The sequence below is a fragment of the Blennius ocellaris genome (assembly GCF_963422515.1).
Source record: "Blennius ocellaris genome assembly, chromosome: 8".
NCBI classification, from domain to species: Eukaryota; Metazoa; Chordata; class Actinopteri; order Blenniiformes; family Blenniidae; genus Blennius; species Blennius ocellaris.
In genome coordinates, this window is record NC_137657.1 from 14,524,034 (window position 1) to 14,549,920 (window position 25,887).

General features: G+C 39.0%; 3 protein-coding genes across 3 annotated transcripts; 2 read left to right on the plus strand and 1 right to left on the minus strand.

Annotated features, from left to right (window-relative positions):
• The first annotated feature begins 76 nt into the window (after positions 1-76).
• Positions 77-8,198, plus strand: ddx61 (DEAD (Asp-Glu-Ala-Asp) box helicase 61). Its single transcript, XM_080501516.1, has 13 exons — positions 77-198; positions 1,014-1,827; positions 2,809-2,872; positions 2,970-3,074; positions 3,594-3,723; positions 3,818-3,964; positions 4,354-4,448; positions 4,535-4,657; positions 4,738-4,866; positions 5,023-5,203; positions 5,281-5,382; positions 5,483-5,704; positions 6,214-8,198. The coding sequence occupies exons 2-12, from the start codon at positions 1,649-1,651 to the stop codon at positions 5,695-5,697; spliced, it is 1,470 nt and encodes a 489-aa protein (XP_080357642.1). The 5' UTR covers positions 77-198; positions 1,014-1,648; the 3' UTR covers positions 5,698-5,704; positions 6,214-8,198.
• A 1,766-nt stretch (positions 8,199-9,964) lies between these two features.
• Positions 9,965-15,471, plus strand: tomm40 (translocase of outer mitochondrial membrane 40 homolog (yeast)). Its single transcript, XM_080501252.1, has 9 exons — positions 9,965-10,043; positions 10,822-11,049; positions 11,157-11,317; positions 11,561-11,662; positions 11,772-11,877; positions 13,269-13,391; positions 13,531-13,607; positions 14,160-14,262; positions 15,009-15,471. Exons 2-9 carry the CDS (start codon positions 10,842-10,844, stop codon positions 15,146-15,148), a joined length of 1,020 nt encoding a protein of 339 aa, XP_080357378.1. The 5' UTR covers positions 9,965-10,043; positions 10,822-10,841; the 3' UTR covers positions 15,149-15,471.
• Positions 15,472-15,720: 249 nt separating this feature from the next.
• Positions 15,721-24,782, minus strand: LOC308133201 (meprin A subunit beta-like; the record flags this gene model as incomplete). Its single annotated transcript, XM_080500502.1, has 10 exons — positions 15,721-15,794; positions 19,801-19,974; positions 20,654-21,106; positions 21,227-21,457; positions 21,618-21,779; positions 22,315-22,533; positions 23,513-23,691; positions 23,990-24,107; positions 24,590-24,668; positions 24,777-24,782. The coding sequence occupies 10 exons, from the start codon at positions 24,780-24,782 to the stop codon at positions 15,721-15,723; spliced, it is 1,695 nt and encodes a 564-aa protein (XP_080356628.1).
• Positions 24,783-25,887: the final 1,105 nt, after the last annotated feature.

A 25,887-nucleotide genomic window follows, 5' to 3' on the forward strand; every position in this document is an offset into this window, starting at 1 on the left:
TGAAAGGTTAACTGTGATTGGTTAGTTGGAGGTCCTTTGGAGCAAACGGGCAACCCAAAAACGAGCGCGCGGCCATGTTGAATTGTCAATAATCTGAAAGAAGAGACAAAAGACTGACAACTGTGTGGATTTCCCGAAACATCTATAAAACAAAGTTTGGCTGAACCGCCGATGAAAGGTTTAATAGCGACATAACAAGTAAGTATTTGCGTCGACGTAGCAGAGAAAAGTCAATTTCTTGTGTCTGAAAATTTAAAAAAGTTATTCCTCGGGCGTATCGATCACCAGTAGCAGTTTGGTGCTAAGCTATGATGCTAACAGCGGACGCGAACAATCGTGAGTGAGGTTGAATAAAAGCTTTGGAGCAACAGGTGTCAACGACGGTACGCGGTTTCTTTGGACACGTTGTTCCTTTCGAAATACAATCGGACGAGACTTTATTTTCACGGCATCATGAGCCAAGTGTTTGCGTTTTTGCTGTAAATGGAAAGCCACGCTGTTATGGGAAAGTTTGAAGGCTGCCTGTGGCGGTCGAGCTAAGAAAGTTCGTCAGGCTAACTTTACTACGATGGATTGTTTGTGATAAATCCACGGCGAAATTCAGTGTTTTGTCGTGTTTTCTTGCTTCGGGCTTAGTTTAACAGCCTAAGCAAGTCGAGGGGGACCGACTTGCATTGAACTCGCGTTGCTGTTTTAGAAATATCCAGTTTGACTTTTAGCCTGCGTCTATTATCACGTTAGCTCCAGTTAGCCTTCACAATGCCACACTAACAAAATCACCTCATTGTGCTATTATACATCTTGCACATTGCACGGTAATGAAAATTGATATCATTCCTTATAGTTCGACGTTTTCACTTGATCTTTAAATGTATTCTGGCGATTGTTGCTCACATGTTTGTTACGTTTATCGTCTTCAGGATTGTAATTGTTGCGCTTTAAGTAAGCATGAGTGTTTTTTCAAAAATGATCTCTGGCCCTTTTAATTGTGTGCTTTGTTTTGTGTTTTGCAGGCTATGTGGATTCTTTCTTGTTGGGCCAAAACTAAGGCACTTTGCTGACTGTCATATCAACTTTTTGCAGGAAAAAAAACAACATAAAACTGGGAAAAGCTAGCAACCGCGTAAAAGTGACTGCTTGGACCAGTAAAGACTGCCTGAGGGCTTTTTGAACTAGTATTTAGTTCAAACCTTATTGAAACTTGATGTCAAAGAAACAAACTAACTGTAAAAATAACCTGTTATGTGACCAAGCATATACATTTTGCCATCAGCCTTTCTTAAAGTATTAACGTAACTTAAAGAGACCAGATACTCGAATAAAGTTGAGGTCAATACTGATAAGAGCGCATTGAGAAAAACAATTTGAATGGAGAGCAAGGTGGTATTGTGTTGGTTGCATCGTTGTTATTTATAACAAGCTTAATTTCTCCTTTTTTTGGAGAGTGGTCTTGTACATAGACAGAATTCATAAGCAGACTTCTTCTTTTCAAGAAGTCTAAATCTCAGATTGTATACACAGTGCTTTGAAAAAGGAAAGAGAGCAGCTTTTAGGATATTTTTTTTTCCTTTTACACAAGTGCATTAGGCATAATACAGAAATTACTCATTGCATACTGTGAGCAATTGCTAATTCAGGTCTTGAAGTCATGGCTACTGCAAGAACTGCGAACCCAGCATTAATGATGGGGATGAATAAACCAGCAAATGGGCAGCTCAGAGGTCAGACAAAGTCAGCTGGACAACAGTCTGGACTCTTTTCAATGGTCCAGCAGCCCATTGCAGCACCAAGCCGGACCACCATTCCTCAGAGCAGTGGTGGCATCAAGTAAGATACGAGTCCCATTTGTTGTTTTGATTGAGCATTTTCTCAGTGATTAATTTGCAGTTTTTCAGCATTTGTGTCTCATAAAGCATCTTCACACATAAAAAGTCTAACCTTTATTAGCTTGACAAAGTGCAAATTTCACACTTGCTGTTAATAGATTACTAGGTTACTGTTAATGTGAAGACAGTTTAGTTAGAAATTTGTGATGCATACTTAATTTCATTAACATTTACAGTGGAAAAATAGAAGCTTTCCAAAAAATGTTTCATGCATATCATACACTACACATTTCCCTTTAGGATTAATTTTATTTAGCCTTGTTCAATAGACGTGACCATCTTCACCAAAGTTTCACTCGCCACGCTGAACCAACAAAAAAATTCTGGATCATATATTGTATTTTTCATTGAGTTGGATCGACTCTGTTCCCTCTATTGTTTCTGTTTTGTCTTCAGTTTAACTAGATGAAATTAAAGAACTCTCCCAAATCCACAGTCTGAGGATTTGTTGATATCCCTTTGGTAAAATATCAACAGTCCTACACTTGTAAAGAAGAAAGTGTTTTAGAAAATACAGATACTTAAATATTGCTTGGTTCCCGAGTGTATCGATCCTCAATCTTTGGATATAATTAAATGATTTTCCGTTTAAAGGTGATGCTTGACAGTAAGCTCACCAATAGCTTACTGAACTGTGTCCTTGACACAGTTCAGATCTTTTTTTTTGTCAATCTGAAGTGATTACCTGCTTCAAATTCTAGAGTTTACAATTTAAGTTTACTTCTATTTTTAGTCATACCTTAAATATTTTTACATTGTCGTCATTTCTGCTTTTGTTGTGAGCCCTTTAACAGACAAAAAACATACATCTTCTTTGACTTGGTCTGACAAATGTTGCTCGAATAATGCATCTGGCTCAAATTCAAATTGGCAGTGTGCTCTAATAATGCAAGTTTTTTTTGTGTGTTTTTTTTAAAATTAGGTTTGGTGATGACTGGAAGAAGTGCCTGGAGCTTCCTCCAAAAGACCACAGAATGAGAACTTCGGTAAGTGACTCGTTGCTTCTGTAGATGTAATGGTAATATGATGCACTAATAAACAAGTAGTTTATTACACAGTGTTCTCGTTCTGCTGTGTTTTCAGGATGTGACATCAACTAAGGGAAATGAATTTGAAGACTACTGCCTAAAGAGAGAACTTTTAATGGGGATCTTCGAGATGGGATGGGAGAAGCCTTCCCCCATCCAGGTACATGACGCAACCATAAACTTAGGTGCTTAGAAGTGATGATAAAATGTTTCAAATGAGCCAAAGTTTTTTTTTTCTTTTAATTGACCCTCTCAACAAACCTGTTCTGACTAATTTTGGCCAGTAAATGAGCCATGCATTACAAAAAAAAGCCCCAAAACTTCTCAAATGAAGCCTGACAATTCTGGCTCTATTCAACCTCATCAATAAGTTTCATAACACCACAACATGGAAATTACCAAAGCAGCCAGTCCATTCAATAATTTGGGACCATTTTCCAAAGTTGTCCTGGCTCATTTACAATACAAGCAATGTTTTAGTTGGTATTGAATTCTCAATGTGTCCATGTATTATTGTGACTGTCACACATTTATAAGTGATTATAAATTGTAACCATGTGGTGCATTTTAAAGATATTTAAGATGTTCCATTGCATAATGTCGTTTAGCTTTATTTACAACTATTATGTCTTATAAGCCATGCAATTTGTCTCAATTGGATTTCTGTGTGTGACAAAAGGAGGAAAGCATCCCGATTGCGCTATCGGGTCGAGATATTTTGGCTCGAGCCAAGAACGGTACAGGGAAAAGTGGAGCCTACCTCATCCCTCTCCTGGAGAGGATAGACCTGAAAAAGGATCATATTCAGGGTGGGTTTTCCACTTGGAGTCCAAAGGCTATATAGGTTGCTGGTCATTGCATCATTTGATTTTCTTCATGTGCCCTCACTCTGTTTCGTTCCAGCCATCGTAATGGTACCGACAAGAGAGCTGGCGCTGCAGATGAGCCAAATCAGCATTCAGCTCAGCAAGCACTTGGGAGGCGTTAAAGTCATGGCTACCACTGGTGGAACCAACCTGAGGGATGATATCATGCGCCTTGATGAAATCGGTACGTCTGATGTTACCAAAGATTTTGGACGTATTTTTTAATCTTTAATTTTGTAACATTCATGTGTTTTTCTGCTTTTCTTTTAAGATTGTGAACGACGCAAAACTAAATTTGTAATTGCTGTATTATTACTTTGTAATGGCATGCCATTAGCGAGCATGATTGTGTTCCCTTTTTAAATGGTGTTACATTTGTACACGAACATGATGAAACATGTTTTGTCTCCATTTAAAAAAAAAAAAAAAAAAGGCGTACAAAGAAATTATCCACCACACAGTTTTTCTCGGGGTGACAAGCACTCAAGTCGTGATGTTTATCAAGATAGGTTTAGTGGAACAGCAGAGCCAAAGAAGATGAACTTATTATAATGTACAAATTGTCTCCTTCAGTGCATGTGGTGATTGCAACACCAGGCAGGATACTGGATCTGATCAAGAAGGGCGTGGCAAAAGTGGATAGGACCCAAATAATGGTGATGGATGAAGTAAGTTCTGGCTATAAATCTTAACATACATTCTGGTGGTTCGTGGTTTAGTCCCTTTGATGCTTTTTTTCTGTTTTTGACTTTAGGCAGATAAGTTGCTGTCCCAGGACTTTGTGGTCCTCATTGAAGATATTATCAGCTTCTTGCCGAGGGATCGCCAGATCCTGCTTTACTCGGCTACCTTCCCCATCAGTGTGCAGAAATTCATGGTGAGACAAATATATTCGCTTTTAAGTTGGGGGAAGCAGTTTTCTGTTGTTAACGGGGGAAGTTGAAATGTCTCGTCCAGGCCAAGCACCTGAAGAAGCCTTACGAAATCAACCTGATGGAAGAACTGACATTGAAGGGCATCACTCAGTACTATGCCTACGTGACTGAAAGACAGAAGGTCCACTGTCTGAACACACTCTTCTCCAGGGTGAGTGTGTTACACTTCTATCTGAAGAACAAACTGAAACTGAAAGGTGCCACAGTTTCTCACTTGGCAGACAAACAAAAACAACTATGTTTTTTGTTTTTTTTCCCCTTTACATTCACCTTTAAGTAATCTAAAAAAAAATCTTTTGTTTTACAGCTTCAGATCAACCAGTCCATCATTTTTTGCAACTCCACCCAGAGAGTTGAGCTTTTGGCGAAGAAAATCACTCAACTGGGCTACTCGTGCTTTTACATCCACGCAAAGATGATGCAGGAGTACAGAAACCGTGTGTTCCACGACTTCCGGAACGGGCTGTGCAGGAACCTGGTCTGCACAGGTGAGCGACGATACAAATGATACCGACACCAACACGTGATGTTCTTTGAGTTGATTAATGCATCTGTATTTCTTCAGATCTTTTCACGAGGGGAATCGATATCCAGGCCGTGAATGTCGTCATAAACTTCGACTTCCCCAAAAATGCCGAGACGTACCTGCATCGCATCGGCAGATCAGGTAACTTAGCATTATAATGCTATCGGGGGGGTCTGCCTCGCTCACGATGGGTTAGCGCTCCTACCGTCTCCTAACAAATGAACGTCGGCGTCTTTCACAGGACGTTTTGGTCACCTGGGTCTGGCCATCAATCTCATAACGTCGGATGATCGCTACAACCTGAAGACCATCGAGGATCAGCTGGTGACGGACATTAAGCCCATTCCCAGCAGCATTGACAAGAGTCTCTACGTGGCCGAGTTTCACTCGGTGGACCAGGAGGACGAGGAGGAGGACGAAGGCGGCGCAAAACTCAAGGCACTGGGAGCAGTTTGAATGGCGGGTCAGTTCTTTTAATGGCACAGAAATGAAACTAGTGAAACTCCTGTTTGGTGTCATGTAACGGCTTGTCGACACAGTCCGTGTTGCAACAGCTGCTTGTGGTGAGACGGTGTTTCTGTGCGATATGGAGGGGAAACATTAACCTCTGGTTAACCGTTTGAAGACTGTTTTTCAAAAAACAAAATCGTTCATTTCATAGCTATAAATAGTGATTAATTGCAAAAGCAGAATCAGACTGGAACAATTATCTCTGAAACGATAAGTATTTCTAGTACTAAGCATGTGGGCATTCTTGAAGTCGAGCAAACACTCGTAACCTGGTGTCCTCTTCGGTGAAGATTAACTTGAGTTTAACAGGATTTAAAGGTGGGGGGGGCGTGTTTAACGCTCATGGATTTAGACGCTGATCAGCACACACTGTCTGCGCTCTGCCCTGCACGCACACATTCTTCATGCACACTCTCACAATCAAAATCTAATTGAAATCTCAACTTTTGCTTTGTTTTGCAGGAGAAACATGGCGCCTGGCGTTTGTCATACGATATTGGATTTATGTCACATAAGACTCCCAATTAAAGTTTTTTTTTTTCCTGCCCGTTTTCGCAACAAGATGATTCCTTTGAAATGTTCTCATTAGTTTGCATCACAACAATCTCAATTTCTGACTGAGCTTAAAGGTAGTAAACTGGATTTTTCTCCACTCGGGTCAATTTAAAGGCATCATTTTACAAATGGCCACTGTTTGGTGTAATTTGGGATTGTAAAAAAAAAAAAAAAACCTCTCTCTTGACATGTTGAGCTTTTTGGTGCTTTACTGCAACAGAATAGGATTTGGGCATTTATGCTTGCTAGGACCTATATTGTTTATGGTACATCCCACTGAAATGCTCTTTGGAAGCATTTGGTTTACAGGAAAACTGCACCTTTAGAATAAATCTGCACTCGTATATGTTGATACTTGATCAAGTCCTTTACTGCCAGAAAGCTCTCATTACTCTGTCGTGGATTCAAACACGTTGCTGAAAACGGTCCTCAAACCGACTTGTGTTGATTTGAGATGTATAAATCTACACATTTGCCAGCAATCCAGAAAAGCTTCAGTTTTCTATTTTATTTGACTAAAACACTGCGTGCACTGGATGAGGTCAAAGTCATGAAGCTATAAATGGTGAAGTGTGACCAGGATGTGACATGTAACAAGCATGTTTGGGTATTTCCATATTACTTGGCAGGTAAAGTTTTTTTGTTTTAACTACTCCTGCCAGTAAGTTTTGACTGCTGCCACTCCCCCATTTGTTGATGGATTCAAGTGTTTGGGTGATGATGTCACTTCTTTTTTGGATGATGAAGTCAAAATTCAGCTTTGGAAGACTTGTATTTCAGCCCTCCCGTGCAGGTTTGTTTAGCTACCATTGTATTATCTGCACACTTCGGTTACTTGCATGTTTATAAAATTTAAAAATTGCTGCCAGTTCAACTTTTTTTTTTTAATGTAATTTATGAGGTACTTGCAAACTCACCACTTCCTTCTACAAGCAATTTGTTTTACAAACAATATAGTGAGTCATGTGGCTTTAGTCGTCATTCCAACTAAGTATTCAGACATCTTAATCATCTCAATGGCAGACACTTGGATATTCAGCATTTTTTTTTTATAGGGCAATGACATTTAACCAAAGTGAAGAGTAGAGGAAGAAACACAAAGAGCTTCATAAACCAAAAAAGGATTCCTGTGGAGGCTGAACAAGAGAGTTGCTGTGTTTCTGTAACACTGTGAAATGTCAGAATTTATCCTTAAGTTCTTCGTGCAGTAAACCATGGCAGCGTGGCTCTGCAGTTTGTCGGCGGTCAAACTCTTCAGAGAATGTGATTCCTTTAAAGCCATGGGCGGTGTTTCTCAGATCTGTGGGTTCACCAGTAAAAGAACATGACTGTGAGCAGTATTTTCATGAACCTGTTGGAGGTGGGCCACTTTGTATGTCAGCTTGATGCAGTCTGTGCCTTTTTCTCTATAAAGTGCCTTGGTCTCACTTCAGACCTTTCAGCTTCACTTCTATACTCAATTCAAGGTTTCAGTGTTAAATGTGTGGTTGCACTCCAGTAGAACCTGAAAAAAATGATATTTTGGGGTGATGGCGATCGGTTACGCGTCGAAAGATATGACTCAATAGAATTCCTCTTTATACCAAATGTTACAGACTTAAATTCCAGAACAAATCCTGTCTGAAATTCATTGCATCCATACTGTGAAACCTTCAACCTTTTGTTTCTTCACCTGCCAAGTTCCAGAAGACCTGTATGTGTGTGAACTCTTTAAATCTAAATGACCCCTTTGTAATGAACCTCCTTTTACTTGACCTCTGTAGTGAACTGTGCCAAGTTTATGTCATGTGAATTCTTATTTCTGCAAGTCTGGAGCCAGCGTTCCTCGTTCATTCAGAATCATACCTCTATGGCTTGTCGAGCATGTCTAGAGTTACCAGAGGAAGCAATAATTCTGTCAATGCCAGTGGCTTGAATAAATAAGTCCAACTGTCAACCCCTGTCTCTCATTCTCAAGTCTCAAGGATCACATTATTCTTTGGTACGTTTTAAATGGGTCAAAAGAGAGTTTTGAATTAAAGCGTAATATTTTCTTAAGTACTGTATGTGAACGAGAGGGGGGGGGCAGCACGTTTGTGTATTTTTCACTTTGTTTTATAGGCTATTCTGATTTTTACAAGCCTATTTTATGAAGTTATCAAAAGTGTCTTTGGTTCAGTCCTGCCCCTGAATGCAAACCAACCAATACTATTGAACTCCAAGTCGAGATACCTGAATGCAAAAAATTCAAGTCATTGACTGTTTTTGGTGTACATGCTGTAAAGACACAGATGTCAAAGTCTTTCAAATGAGACCAGATAAATACACATGTGACTTCCCTACTACGACGACAGCACGGAAGATTGAAGAGCCAAGCTCTGTTCATTGGATCCTTGTCCGAAAAAAAAAAAATTGTGCAGGGAGAAAAAGCAACGTTCTTGGTTTGATGAACTGCTAGATCATGTCTTCCTGCATAAGGGAGATTGTCTCATGGTTGACCAGGGGTTTCCTACTGAAAAGGAGTTGGAGGAGATTGGCCTCGGAGCCTTTTGACCAGCCCAACAGGAAAAACGAGAGCCGCAGATTCCCCCACAACTGAAAAGGTACTGCTCACCGAGATTGCGTGGATAGGGCAATCGCATCAATTAAAAAAAAAAAAACAATCAATCAAAATGGTCTATGGGAAAATTCCCACTATCAGGTTAACAAACATTAATCGTAATGTGTATTGCATAATATGACTCACGTGTTAGGAATATAGGAGTGGATTACTTGCTTTCTTTTCCTATTGATTTTGGCTTTTGTTGGTTGGCTCTCTATCTGCTTCCCTTTTAGTCTGTGCCACTGCTGGGGAAGATTTGTGGGTCATTGTCTTTGGCCTGCAGCCACTTAGTTCACATATTGCAATCAAAACATTGACGTGGGCAAAGTAACCTTCTTCACTAAGGTAAAATGAGGAAAAGTACATTAGTTGTCTGCCAAATTCATGTTCAGATACAATATTCTGCAAGATTATTCCACTAACTTTAGCTGTGCAAACATATGGCATATACTGTTAGTTTTTGTAGCCATTTTTCTTTTAGCAGTTTTAGACGTTTTAGCCGATCTTAACTGATTCAGCGAGTTTGGTTGTTTTAGACTCAGTTTTTCCCCCCAGTTATGTTAGCCATATTATCCATTTTGACCAACAAATTTGAGCAGTTTTAGCATTTTCAACATTTTTAACTGAGACTCATTTTGAAAATAAGCCAGGTATGCAAATGCGTTTTAAAAGATGATAATATGATTAAAAAATATATTTAGTTATATAGTAGTAGCCATCTGTTTGGGGATTCACTGTGTTAGTGGCAACCTGCGCCACCTTTAGGCCACATTATGCCTGATAATACACTGAAGCAGCTTATTAAAAAGTAAAACTTTCTCGGTACTTTTAAACACTTTTAATATTTACTGTCGTTAACTTTTTAATCTTATTTGTGTTTTTGTAAGCGTTTTCTCCACGGCCCCTCAGGCGTACCCTTGGAATGTCATTCAGTACGATCCTGAATTAAACGAATGAGAAGCCAATGAGCGCCACCAGCGTCATCAAAAAAAGGCGGTGTCTTCCGTAATTCCAACCAATCGGCTTTAAAGTGGTGTGCGTGTTAACCAATCCACGAATGAGTAATGAGAAATGGGCGGCAGCTTGTCCACTACGGTCACGGATTCTGTCGCGAACTTTGCCGGCGTTGAACTACCGACAGACCTACACCCTCAACGTGAGTACTCAAACCGTACAAACGCATGGAGACTTTTTGGGGATGGGGTGGCTGTTAGTCCAGTTTTACCGCCAGCCGTGTGTGATAGCGCCGTGTTTGTTACAACCCAGAGAAGAGATCTCGTGGTCCAATGCACATGGCTACCTAGCCAGTTAGCTAACCATCATGCTAGCGTGCGTTAGCCTTCCAGGGTTAAAAGCCGCTATCGCCGAGCGTTCGTGGCTTTTCTTCAAGTCTCATACCCACATTGAAGGTTACTCCTCGTAGTCAATTGATCTCGCCGTTACTGTGTTATGCAGATATAGTGTTAAATGTCCAGAGCCTGACAGAACTGGGCCCTGGCTGAATGTACCTGCAGTTCTGTTGCTACCAGCAGAGTATGACAGAGCACCGACTGACTGGAGCTGAACTATCTGTACTCTGCTACACATCTGGTGGATTTATGAGGAATTTACAAAGACTTGCCAATCAGAGTACCCCCATTTCACCAGTGTGCGTTTTGAATTATGATTTTTTTCAACTATATAGCTTTCACTGTAAATTTGCTGTTCACATAGCTGTAACACTAATGTGATTATTAATTATACATTTAATGATCCCTAATTGGAAAATCCCTATCAACCACAAATTAAGAAGAAGAAATTATGCACTTCATGCATGTTTAAAGTCAGAATAATGTGGAGAGTCTCGCGCCACTGTGTAGTTTTGATATATACAGCAGATGTAATTATCTTAAACGAACTGTATCGCTGACTCATTGATTCATTTTCTCACACAGCCCAATACAGCCGGTAGAGTATGGGCAGTGTGTTGGCTGCCGCCTCTCCCAGTCCGGCCCCGGCTGCAGCTGGAGGGGTCCCAGGGATGATGTCTGTCCCTCCAGGGTTCTCAATGCCTCCAGTGTCTTCCGTCCCTTCAACGTCTGGATCGGACCAAGAGATGGCAGAAACGGAATCCTCGCTTCAAAACCCAGGGACATATGAGGAGTGTCACCGCAAATGTAAAGGTCGGTAAATCACATGGCACCTTTTTTGGTTCTTTGTAGAAGTCGGAATCATCATGCAATATAGATGTCGGGTTATGTTAACATCCATTGTCCCTCTTCTGTTTCAGAGGTGTTCCCAATGCAGATGGAAGGGGTGCGGTTAGTGGTCAACAAGGGTCTAAGTAATCACTTCCAAGTCAGCCATACTGTAACCCTCAGCACTCTGGCTGATTCTGGGTACCGATTCGGTTCCACCTATGTCGGCAGCAAACAAACTGGACCAGCAGAGGTAATCAGTTTCTCCCCGCTTCAATAAAAACACAAGTTTGGACCAAAATCTTTTCCCCTTATAATATACTGCATGTTGTATTTCTGCATATATTGTAAGATGCTCTCATTTTGATAGATTTGTAAATTCATCCTGCATGTTTTACAATACTCATAATGATGCATTTTGTAAGTGCACAAAAGCTGTTTTGTCATTATGCAGTCATCCACATCGTGTACAAACCGTCTGCTCTGTTCCTTCTAGTCCTTCCCAGTCATGGTTGGCGATATGGACAACACGGGCAGTCTGAACGCCCAGATCATTCACCAGCTCACGTCTGCTGTGCGATCCAAAATCGCCATCCAGGTATCAAGTCATGTTAAAAAAGAGGTTCCATTTAGATAGTCTACAGTTTGATCATGTCATTGCAGTATTAATTGCTTGTCCTTTTTTTTTTTTTGTTTGTCGGTTGTAGACTCAGCAGCACAAGTTTGTGAATTGGCAGTGTGACATGGAGTACCGTGGTAAAGACTTCACCTCTGCTGTGACGCTTGGTAATCCAGACGTACTTGTTGGATCTGGTATGATTTATTATTATTATCACACTCATTATGTCAAGCTTACATGGAGTTCTCATTGTGCTATAGGAGCAGAGAGTTTCCTGGATTATTTCAACCGAAATCCATAATTGTCAATGTTTTCGATTGCCAATGGTTTTGAGAAACTTTTTCTTAGTCGTTCAGGTGTTTTAACTAAACGGTCAATCCATTGTCGGATTTGATAGTTGAGTCATTACAAGAAAATTTAGAGAATGAATGAAGTCGCAACTTCACAGATTTTTATGGTTTATTATAAATTTACTCAGCAAATCTCTTTGGTCTTGAGATGTTATTGAAAGTCTGCAAAGTGTAGTGGAATTACATGTGGGATGGGTTGTTGTGCTATAACTTGGTAAACAAATACTAAAGTCACTTTTATTATGTATATTTATTTAAATAAAATGTCCACGGATAGAGTCGCAGCAGTGCAGTGGAGATATTTCATGTACATACTGTGTGGGAGGTGTTAAACTGCAAAAATGTAAAATTGTGTTCCACAAATATTTCACATCAAAATAATTCCCAGCAGTGAAGGAAATCTACAAAATATTATCAACTATAGATTCATATAGAGCCACACAACTTCAGTGTCATTAAGGCAGGAGGATCTTTTTCCTTTATGAGGGAATTTTTGGATACTGCATATTCCTTATAACCTAAACTGAAACCATTTATGGTCAACTCGTGTATCAGAAAGCAGATTAATGCAGCTCAAACCAAGATAAACTTGTCATGACGGCCTCCAGGACCTCCAGTGTGTCACACATTCACACAGTGATATTAAATAACTGCCACAGTTTCAAAGTTGTAGTTGAAAAATGGAGAGAAGAATTACCGCATTTTTGTGTTCTGTTCATGTTGTGAGGTCTGTAGCTGTAAATTAAAGAAATATTTGACGTAGTAGGTTTGTATATCTGCTTTGACAGGACATTGGCATGTTATAATACTTAAATTCTGAATCTAAACTTCACCACAAGTGGACGCCTGCAGCACAAAGATGAGCATCACCCACACGAGTACAGCCTGCATTCTCAAACAATCCATTAGAAAGTATCAAACAATTGCATTTTTCTATTTGTGGAGATTAAGTACAGGTTTTATCTGCTTTCAGAAAACGTAACATTTTTGTGAAGTTTCTTTCCGATGCTTCAATGCTTTCTTTTTTTTTTTTTAGATGACATGACAATCAGCTCATTGTCTGCCTTCATGGCACCAGTGCAGCTTAATATTTTAATGAGTCATGCAAAAGTGGACTCAGTAGTGATGAAAGACCTGCCAAAAAGACAGAAGGAAGGATTGCTAAACAAAGTGGGAATAATATTCTCACTGACAATGTGGATAAAACAAACATGCGTCCTGTGTGGTTTCTTCAGGCATTGTGGTGGCCCACTATCTGCAGTCCATCACACCGGCGCTGGCTCTGGGTGGAGAGATGGTGTATCACAGGAGACCGGGAGAAGAAGGAACCGTCACCTCCCTCTTAGGCCGCTACACAGGTAAAAACCTCCCAGGCTGCTTTATTCTTCCATGAATTTCAATGTCTTGCTTTGTTGGGTCCAGATTTTAATATTTGTTTGTAAAGTATCGAGAATGTCTTGTAAGGGATCTGTATCATCGATCTTCTTTCCCCCTCAGGTGACAACTTTGTTGCTACACTGACTTTGGGAGAAGCTGGAGCTCATGCTACGTATTATCACAAAGCAAATGATCAGGTAAGACTCTGAGGCCCACTTATACTCAAACAAATAGTCTCTTATTGTTTCTATACTCTAGATATTAAGAGATGGGTTCCTGTATTTGGAAAGATTGCAAAATAAAACATGTGTGCAATAATAATAGGAAGATTAACAACTTTTAATAAAACTTTTAATAACATGTAATTTACTGGAACATGTTTTTATTAAGATGCCAAAGGTTATGTGGGTCTCTATATCCCTCTCCCTGATGGAGGTGTTGTTATGACTAGTTTTCTGAAATTTGCAGAGTTGCTGGAGCTTTTTGAAGTCCTGCTGATGTGTATTGCAAAATTTTATGTAAATGAGATCTGACATTTAGGGAGGGAAGTAGTCCTTAAACGGCTTGTACTAACACAATATCTTTCTTGACCAGAGAAAGGCATTTCGAGATTAGTTTTCACGTATTTATTTTGGCTGTTTCCAACAAAATACACTGAAAAATCTAAAGATGTTCATTAACTGAAATATCTTTGGCGTACATGTGAATTGAATGGAATTGTTTGACTTATCCCTGAACATCTCTCACAGTTGCAGATAGGAGTGGAATTTGAAGCCAGCACGAGGATGCAGGACACTTCAGCATCCTTTGGTTATCAGCTGGACGTCCCAAAAGCTAACCTGCTTTTTAAAGGTACATTTATTCTTTATTCTTTGTGAGTCAGCCCCGGGAAACATGCAACTGTCCAATAGGAGGTCAATGAGGAAATATGTTGCATGCAATTCAATTGATTTGCTTTTATTTTGACATTGTCTGTTGCCCAAACCCCTAATACAATTATTAATAGTTAAAGTAATTCATGCATTTTTGTTTTATTCTAAATACAGGATCTCAATATTGATATAAATTAATTAGACATTTAAAAAAAAAAAACACAGAATGCTTAATTATCGCAATTTTTAAAAAAGCTTGTAGTTTTATATTGAGTGGTTAATATAGAAACTAGCAAAACTGTTCAATGATATTCATTTTGCGCCTGTTGATGAGAGTAGGTTTGTTTTGACCTTCGGAGGCAATAATTGGTACCCCATGTATGTAAAAATCTACATATGTATGCCTCTAAATAGCTGAAATAAAAAATAAGAGTGTGCTTATCTTGCACAGAACAAATTGTTTGAGATGTTTAAAGAGCACAAGTAAAATCACCAGGAACAAGACAGAAGCAGAGCAGAAACTGCACGGATTTTCATAAAGAAACATTCCTATCAAGCAGATACGAGTCTAACTTGTGACTCGTCCTTCTACGTCAGTTTCATGTTGGCATGACACAAACTACTCTGCCAGTCCGACTATAAACACGTCCATAGGCACATGAGTATGGTGTGATATGCTCAGTATATTGGTATGGTCCTCCATTGTTCCACCTCTCCCACCCGCAGGTACAGTTGACAGTAATTGGGTGGTTGGGGCAACGCTGGAGAAGAAGCTGCTCCCGCTGCCCCTCACGCTCGCCCTCGGGGCTTTTCTCAACCACCGCAAGAACAAGTTCCAGTGTGGCTTCGGCGTCACCATTGGTTAGAGGTGGGGGAGGGCTGCCTGGATGCGGCCCGCAGGCCACAGCTTGGACCGGCACTAGAACACACAGGAACCTGGACTAAGTTTTAGAAATTGAATTCAAAGACTCTCTTTCAACTGTGATTTCTGGGGCCGACAGAGAGACAGAGACAACAACCAAGGAGCCAGGACTGGCCAAGCCATGCCTACATACTGTAGCACAAATGTCTTTCCTTTATGGTGTGTTGGATGTACCCAACGACTAGAGAGCTGTATATCAGTGGGCATCAGGCGATGCATGAGAACATGTGATGTGAAAAATCAAAGTCAGTGGTAAGACATAATATATGGTGATCATGTATGGATATAAATAAATGTGATTACTTTTTTTTTTTAAACACGTGGCTGTAGTGATTGATTTTTATCTCCTCATGCGATGGTCAATGTATTCATTTAGGTGTCATTTCTATGGTGCCAGTTATCTTCTCATGGCAAACAAGATTCACATTAAGGAGCAAATTAGAGACATGAATCTTTATCAAAGTATTTGTTTCTGGGCTTGGGAGACGGAGAGAACTGAGAACAAACAAGTTGGCATCAGGCAGAAAGCTCATCCACATGCTGCGGGCTGTTTGGGGCAGTGAGCGGTCCAGGTCGCACAGCCAGAGATCCTGCAGGAAGGTGTTAAAAGAGCACGGACTCCAGGTGTGCCACAGGTGAGTTGCTGTCATCCAAAGGGGAAATGAACGCTTCAGTAGAGCAAATAGAAGTCCGGTGAAGTGAATTAGACCTTAGAGCCGTCTAAACCTGAAGTGCCGTTGCGAGAAAATGCCGCAAGTCGACGAGACAACTCAACTATCAAACTGTAAAGCTTCAAGCTCGATCATGACATTTGCAGCAGTGTTTGCTTTCTTTTGGGAATGAAGGTGGGAACTGTAAGTAAAATATTCTGTTTTATATTACTTTTTGAAGCACCAGGCTGGTTAGTTTGCAACAGCTGATGCCAAGTTTTCTTTTTTTTTTTGTGAGGTATTGTTCATATCTGCAAAGTTGTGCTGATAGAGGCTGTCGATCAAATGAACGCTTTGCAGAGTCTGAAGTCTGTCTGTGCATGGGCTTGATAATTGTGAGGCTTTATCTTTATTTCTATGATTAAATGGAGGCTCAGGATATTCTCTCTGCTACTAATTAAGCACATTAATAGAGGATCATTAAATTATCATATCTCAGTGTGGCATGCACATAGTTAGATAAGGTCATAGTCACTCAGGCTGGTCTGAATAGTAATTTATTTGATGTTAAAACGGCACATTTTATAAAGTGTTAAAGTTGTGTGATATGTCCCCTTTAACTCTGTTTTTACATAATAATTTTTACATGGGATCAAATGTTTTAAACAAAAGGCATCCTGGCCAGCTGGTATTAATGACATTGAGTGATTTTATGAACAGAATCTTTACTGGAATTCAGTATGTTTGGGTGAATGCTACACAATGGCACTCCAGTTCGGACCAGTGCCTTAATGATTAATCCATGTTTTATACACGAATAGGAATTGAGTAATTAATGCCAGTACAATGTCTTCTTTAAGTTTCCACATTATAACGTTCTAGGTTTGGTTTCAAACAACTCCTCTCTTCAAACTTCAATGATAAACTTTTCAGGAGGTACATTACAAAACATGTCGGAGTCAAACATGGAGATCATGGAAAATTTAATTTTTTTCTGCAGTGCAAGTAAAAATAGTGCAAATTGCTTTTTATTGGTTGCTTGAAAAATAGAACAAATTCAACATTACGAACAAGTGACGACCAACAGTACTTGACCATAAATGATAGCATATAGCCCAAACACCAGAAACATAACCCGTCTCTAAAGTGCTATTACAAGCCGATAATTCAAAATGCAGAAACAGTTCAATTATCTTTGTAAAATATTTAAATAAACGTGTTTCAAGCTCATCTCAATGGAGTTTCTGTATGTATTAGAAAGTGTGAGAAATGAGCAAAGGACAGTCAGATCCTCAAGAGTTCTTGTCTCTCTTGACTATTTCATCCAGTGAATGTTTTCTTGAGTGTTCAAAGATAAATTTAAACCCAAGTTTATGCCGTTCATGAGACATTCTTACCCGATTAATGCGAAAGTGAGGAAGTACTGATTCAGTTGGACTTGGAGTGAATGATTCAGGAGTGGTTGCAACCAGCTGAGAAAGCAGTTTGCATACATATTTGCACATTTGTAAATAAAATAAGTCCATGAAATCGACGAGATGACGATGGGAAACACACATCAAGGAAGGAGAAGCACCAGTGTCAGCAGGAGGGTGAGGACTGGAGAGGCCGCCAGGCCAGGGCTGAAGCCAAAAATACTGCAGCAGAAAAGAAAAGAAAATGATAACATAATCAGAACGAAATCGTGACATAACTGTGGTGTTCGTTAAGATTTCTGGGTAAGTACTTTGTTTGGATTCTTTGTCAATTGCTAATAATACTCATTATGTTGACTTCCATGTAACCTGACAGGCTCGTTCTTATGCATGAGTCACTATAGATAATTGTCAAAAAGCCCAGATTGCTTTCTCACATGGATTCTTCCTCCATTTATTCAGTACGACAATCTTTAACCTTTTAAAACCGAGTTGGTATTTAGCACTTTTGCTTTGTATTGCCATAAGATGCGAGTCTCTGCTTCCACTTTTTGTATGGTTTGATAAAACTGTACAGAGTGTGGCATGAAGTGGCAGAGCCCGAAAGTCCCAGGTGAGGTAAGTGAGAAGATGAAACTACAATACATTGAGAATTTATTTGGTTGGTGTTGTAGTTTAGTTTGGAACGTGTAAAATGGCTGATATATTTGTGTAGCCCAGGTTACACTCTTTTATTTGATGTGTAGCATCACTATGTTTTCACGTATGCACAGTTTTCAGTTTTTTGAAAGCGTTACAATGAAAAAAATCATTTCATATTGTCATTCACAATGATCCTGATGATTTGTTAAAGATTATCAAAAAGTCCTTTTTCCAACAACAACAAAAAAATAATCAGAATACCTTTTATCTTCTGTGCTTTCTGGAAGTGGAAGGCTGGTAGTTGTGATTCTGTAAAAGTCAAAAGAATTATTCAAAGTGCAGAAAATCCCAAGATTTTCAGTCATCCCCAATGTTCAAACTGGATTCCAGCCATGGGCGGGATCAGTTTGAAAAGAAAGTGTTCAACCCACGACCCCAGTGTAAATAAACAATACCTCATATCTGTTGTCTTTGAAGGTGGCATTGTGGTAGTTTGCAGGGTGCTGCAGCAATTCAAGGCATTATATTATTAAAAATCTGAGTGAGATTACCATACATATTTTATAATTATAGTTTCACAAAAGGAAAATTCCAGTTTTCATCTATAAACAAGTGAGCATGTCTGTTTATACATGTACATATTTAACATGGTTTTAATAGTAATAACTGACACTTTTCAAGCTCTTTTTTATTTATTTTCACCTCCAGTGACAATATATTGCTGCAAGTCTACTAGTCTCTGCATGATTCCACAGAAATAAGGAAAGATCCAATGAAAACATAGTGCATAAAATCAGAAAATTTTCCAGTCATCCTCCATGTTCAAACTTGATTGAAGTTATTGACATAAGTTTAAAAAGAAAGTGTTCGACCCGCGACCCCAGTGTAAATAAACAATACCTCATATCGGTTGTCTTTGAAGGTGGCATTGTGGTAGTTTGCAGGGTGCTGCAGAAATTCAAGGCATTATATTATAAAAAATCTGAGTGAGATTACCATACATATTTTCTAATTATAGTTTCACAAAAGGAAAATTCCAGTTTTCATCTATCAACAAGTGAGCATGTCTATGTTTATACATGTACATATTTAACATGGTTTTAATAGTAAAAACTGACACTTTTCAAGCTCTTTTTTATTTATTTTCACCTCCAGTGACAATATATTGCTGCAAGTGTACTAGTCTCGGCATGATTCCACAGAAATAAGGAAAGATCCAATGAAAACATAGTGCATAAAATCAGAACATTTTCCAGTCATCCCCCATGTTCAAACTTGATTGAAGTTATTGACGTTATAAGTTTGAAAAGAAAGTGTTCGACCCACGACCCCAGTGTAAATAAACAATACCTCATATCGGTTGTCTTTGAAGGTGGCATTGTGGTAGCTTGCAGGGTCCTGCAGAAATTCAAGGCATTATTGATTGCAAATATAAGAATCAGAATCAGATGAGATATTTCTTAGTTATATTATCACAACAGGAAAATTCCAGCTCTCATCTTTACACACGTGGCATGTCTATGTTTATTAAAACATGGTTTTAATGGTAATAACTGACACTTTTCAAGCTCACATTTTATTTTGTATTTTTAATTTTTTTACCACTAGGGACAAAGATACATTTCTGAGAGAGTAAAGCGTCCCAGCATGATTTCACAGAATGAAGGAAAAATCCGAAGGAAACTTGCACCAAGTCCTACCTGGAGCATGGGCCTTCATTCCCACGTTTTGAAGGATGTTTAATTATCACAGTTGGCACATCAGGACATGGGAGTACATTATCTTTAAAAAGAGGGTTGATGTCTATCCACAAAAAAGACGGTTTTAGTTTAAATGTTTGAACAAATGTAATTCCTGCGTTGAAAATAGAAGTGTGCGAGTTGGCTTACCTTCGAAGCTGAAGGTGAAAATGGCCGTTCCTCCTTTGAGGAACTCTCTGAATTGCATTTGTTCCAAAGAGGAAAAAAAAGTTCGGCCAACCAAAGGTCCCGCGAAGCCTTCCTCACCGTTCTCATCTGTAAATTTAGTTCCGTTCTTTCGAGGATCGTCCCAACGCAAGAGGCCTGTTTGCAGAAAGAACATGGAAGAGAAAAAGGTGAAGTGTAGTTTTTGAAAACGAGCTTTTATAAAAAATGAGCTAATAAAAAGAATAACAATGATTCCATTTTTATTTTATTTATCTACATGTTGTGTTCAAGGTGCACACCTTAAAACAAATCCTCGTGATGAGACGCCAGAGGCCTGTACTACAAACCGTAACAAACATATCCAGGGTCTCTCGGTTTCCTGGGTTGACTAATCCAGACACGCGCGATCCTTAACACCGTTACTACGAAGCAGGTTGTCAACTCGCTGGTCGTTGGTATGGAATACTCTGGGTTAATCCTTGAAGTTATCTTGATAAGAGATAATCCTGTGTCTTAGTTCAGGCCTCAGTTGGGCTGTCCACTAAAAGAAAGCTGCATTATATCATCGGTAAATTAAATGCTTCACACCCACCTCGTATAATATGTGGCAACCAGCGAGCAAATACAGCTATTCAACCCACAAAACTACCGTACCAATCAAAGAAGCACGTTGTTGGTCCTCGGTATAAAAACAGGTTGAAGTAGTTACAGTGAATCCAGATTTACAGAACAAAACTGGACTGAAACAAGCTTGATGACTGAGCTCCTGCCTCCTGTTGCGCAAAAGTGGCATCACATATTTGTTTTTCATAACATCATGTTGTAACAAACTCACCATTGGAGCTGGTCTCTATAGGATCAGTGGTGAAACTCCGCTGTTTTGACATCTGCATCTGGAGGTTTGGGTTCTGATCCAGCATTTCTAGACTGATTTGTCTGTACGGGCATGGCCACACCAAGTTGTCGTCGTTGTCGCCAGACACCAGTTGCACATACAGTCCGACAAATGTCCGGGCGAGCCTCACTGCTGCCCGGTAAGCATAGCCTCCTGCAGAATACTGCCGTGGACTGTATATAATGCTTCCACTTGGGGTAGTTTCCAGTGTCTCTGCAATATTATCAATCTGAATGGTGACATGTGGGCACTGCAGCTCAGACAGGTTGACGTCGTCAATTGAGAATCCGCCTGCAGAGCTTCCTGCTCCTTTAATGATCTCAAACTCCACCTGGAATTGACTGGTTGCACTCAGAGACACATGGTGGAGCTTCCAGTGAGATGTTGTTGAACCTAAAAGAAAGATTTTTTTTTTTTTCAGATGTTCTGTGTGAACAGCACATTGAATTCTTAAATGGCCTCAAATAGTAAATGATGCAGATGACACCTGGTAAAACCACAGTCTGACATTACCGGCAATCTGTCCCATCAGGCGAATGGCTCCTACGGAGTCCTCTTCATCTGTAAACTCTCTGATCCAGATGTTGAGTGTGTCTAACTCGTTCCCACTGTTGTAATAGTAAAACTGGAGACACTGGACGTTGCAATCCCTTTTAGGACTCATCCTTTCCGTCTCCAGCCAGGCCGAGTCGCCCTCCTCACCTGACGCTGTGCTTACATGCATGAAGTGACTCTCCCCCTCACCTAAATGGTTGTAGAGCAAAACAATGTTACGGTACATTCATAGAGAGGTTTTTAATGGACACGTGCATACCCTTTTTGTTGTTTTTAGTTTTTCCATCATATTTCATGATTGAAACTTGGCAAGGAAAGAACAGAAAAGAGAATGGAAATGGAATCTTACTGCGCTCATCACTTCCACCAGGTAGACTGGTGTGGTCAGAGCTGGGACCACCTTCAGCCTCTGTTACCATTTCCCAGCTGATCCCACCACTTGAACAGCGGTCCATTTGACACATGGTCTCATCAGAAAAGCCACAGAACATGTGTAAGGCAACACTCGAGTCTGCAGAGGTGAAGGATGAAAACACAGTTTGTCTTTTGAACTGACTGAATTTCAGCTTGAAATGTCAAAGCATGAAAAGCAGCATATAACTTGTGTTGCACTGTCAGCATCCATGTAAAAATCTATTTTTTAATATATTGCCTACAAGAATATATCATCGCTTTAAGGGTAATCCATTGATTAATGTTCAGTTGGAATGTAAATACCTTTACCTTGAAGATTACCTTTCTTAAATAATTAAATGCTGAAGGCTTCATTAGTTGATTGACATCAGCTTTTTCATGCTTATGTCACAATTAATGGCTTTTTTTGATGTAGCTGAATGGTTTCTGTGTGGGCCAGAATTGAAAAGGGAATTCCCCAAACTGTTGCCACAAAGACCAAAATGTGGTATTTAGTTAAACACTTGTTGTGTGTCCAAGAAACATTTGTCCTTTATGAGCTCGGTATGGTTTGGTGGCAGTGATCATTATCATTACAAGATAAAAGTTGTGACTCTTTCTTTTAAAAAGATACATTGTGAATTCATTCTTACTGCATCCGTAGAGAAGGTTCAACTCAAGAATATCACTTGGGCTCATTTCGAGCCTCTGCCCAATCACGTCCTGGAACGCTGGGTTCAACGTCTCGATTGTGGATCCGTTGCCATTGGTAAATGCATTTTTGCCGTAGTGCATCACGGATGAATAGTCGTAGTCGACTCCGTTGGAGGTGCTGCCTTCACTGCTGACTTTCCTAAAGTTTCCTTCAAAGCCTGAAACAAGCAATCAATTTATTGCACTTCATATGTATAAATGAGCAACTGCTACATTGTTTGAAATTTCCAAATACACTGACTAAAATATTGTAAACAGACACTTACTTATTACATCTTTGAAATAGTCAATTGAGCATTGCCTTTAACCTCCTCTCTTATTTAAAATGTCTTCAGTGTCCAGATAGCTGTATTGTTGTAGCACATTATCTGTTATACACATTTGTTGTGAGGTTGCAGGGTAATGATAACCAGTTCTAAAGCCAAGAGCACAACATGGAGAGAGACGGCAGCGCTGAAACTGTTTCAAGTAATGAGTTCATGGAGTTGATTTCATCCTAGTGTCATCCAGACTCTTATTGTGAAAAGTCGAAGATGGTGTAGTTTTATAATGGACTCAACCAAAAAAGAACTATAGATTCGCAATAATGAAATAATGACAAAATAATGCTTCCTTTGTATAGATGAGCAAAATACATTACTACTCACTGCATTTAGCAGGCATAGATATCTATATATTGTGTAAAAGATATTTAATTTCTTTTTGTATAACATGGAAGCAAAGCATATTTTTCATAGCTGATGGAGATAAATATATTTGTACTTCATTTTTATATGTCTTTATTATATTTGTACTTTCATCTTTATATGTTTTCATAATGATTTTGGATTAATTCAAAGATAGAATATTGTTCTGCATGACTATTCTATTTAAATCTTCCTTTTTGTTTTCAGTGTAATAACACAAGAACACGACGCCGCTCCTACGTCTGTTCCCTCTACTTATGGGGTTAAGGTGTAATCTATTCTGTGTAAAAGGCCAGTTAATCTAAACCACAATGACAAACAATGTAAAGAGGAGGTATCTGAGTAAATGATAATATTCAGTTACCTTTCATTATATTATGTAATTTCCAACACTTTTCATTCCCATATCTCAATTTAAGGAAAACGTAAATATCTGAAGTATTTTTCAAACCTTCCAAGATGTTTTCTGTTATGATTGTCACATAATCATCTCGATCGGATCTGGACTGTTCATGGAAGAATCCGAGAGCGTGGAGAAACTCATGTTCAACAGTCGATAGCTCGTCACAAAATCGCCCAATGGAGAGGGCCTGCCCGTCTCTTATTACTCTTCCAATGAATGAAGAACATCTGTAATGGAAATAACAGTCATCAGCAAATCACTTTTATCTCTTATTTTCATTATTCATTTTACCAAAAGGCCCATTTAATCATTTTGTTTCATACAAACCCACAAGAGAAACAGTTCACAGATTAATTCATCATACCAATCCTAAATTTTTACTGAAGTATCCAGTTAACCCTAAAAATTAGCAATCCCATACCATACCATACCATACAATACAATACAATACAATACAATACAATACAATACAATACAATACAATACAATACAATACAATACAATACAATACAATACAATACATACCCGTCTAACTTTTGAACAGAGATGTAATATTCCTCAGAGTCCTTTGGTTTGAAATCGATGCATGACTTCAACCTGAACTGTTCAAAGGCTTGCAGGATGACTCCTTTAGCGTTGATTTCTTCAGTGGATCAAAACGAGACATAAAGACAGAAATATTAGAAAAGTAAATACAACTGTTGTTCATGCTCGTGCAAATTGAAACAAAGTTACAAATCACAAATTGTGATGTTACTGCAATTTTCAGAAGCCCCTTTCAGTTTTCGTTATCGTTTTTGCAGCTCAGTGAAATCATTTAAAGCAGAAAATATCAGTCATATCTACATTTGTTGACAACATACAGCCAGTTTTAATGTCAATTCTAAAAGTTTTTGATTGTCTGATCGGAATTTTGTTGACTTACTTCTGCTTCCTCTGTTCATTATGTGTCTCCAGTGAAGCATCAATCTTTATGTAATAGAGACGTTTTGAACTGGAGTTTCTGGTTTATTTTGTAATTTTCTCTATTTTTCCCACGCAGGTATAAAACTAAAGAAATCTCAAAAACGGTGTCCAACCAAATACAAAATATCTGTACTATTGAGAAAGAAGAATGATGTTTACCCAAGCCGCTGTCCAAGTCATAGGGCACTGGAAGGGGCCACAGTATATTCCTAGTCGTGGCACTCCTTCCGTTGCTTGTCTGATATATAAATGATATTTAGTGACACATTTTCACATGCAACACATCCAGTGGAGCTCATGTGTGATTTCATAAGATATTCATCCCTGAAGACTCTGTTGAACTTACCTCCATGATGTCATCTTTCATTGACTCTATGGTGAAGCATAAAATGATTATGTTCATTAATTCAAATATCATTGGTGAATTAAAAGTGTAATACAAAACATTGCCATAACTCTCTGATCCATTAAAGAGAATATATCCAACTTTACCATTGTTAATGTCAGCAATGTCCTTGTCTTCACCAATATCTATAAAAAAAAAACCCAAAACAAAAGACATATAATATCTTTATAGTGCGATTAAGATGGTCTGATCAAATATATTGGGTAACTGAAGTCAACTTTATTTTAGAGCACTTTAAAAAGAACCACAGATGAACCAAAGTGCTATAAATAAATGCATAATAAAGTACAACAGGAGCAGAGTCTCAAGCTGGGTAAAAACCCAGTGAGTTAAAATGGGAATTATAATGGGTGTTAATATTAATAAACATTGACAAGGCTTGTCTTGGATAAGAAATAAGAAAACTGAACAAAACTTACCCACTATCTCTGGTTCAGCCTGGAGGGGGGAAAAAACAACAACATTCTCATATAAGTACATGACATTTCAGCTCAAACAGCCACCTGAAAACTATTTTTAGTAAATTTGAAACAGAAACTTTCACATGGTTGTAATCTGTGTTTACTGTTTGTGTATTGAAATAAACACTCTCTTATTGGACATCAGTGAAGAGTTACACAACTATCATTGTATCACTGCACATTCTTTTGTTACTCTGATGCAAAACACAAATAAATAAATAAACAAATAAATAAATAAATAAACCTTAGTATTATTACCGGCTGTAAGGAGATGACGGGTGAAACTGCCAAGTACATTAGAAAAATGTAGCCTTTCATCATGACGCTGCATTCAGGACTGAAAATAAGAAACATTGAATAAATATTAGAAAGCATTGTCATGAAAATCAGTCAGTTGAGTATGGATGAAAAGATCTGAGGTTCCTACCTTCAGCCACCTCTACTGTCTGTTCCTCAGCTGCACATGAGAAGCCTCGGCTGTGGAGGGAGCGTTATAAGCTCCTGGTAAATCACAACAAAACTGGTTTTGAACATTTCTGTGTACAGTGGCAGGTGTTGGGTGTCCTGCGCTTCAAAGTTCAAAGTTATGC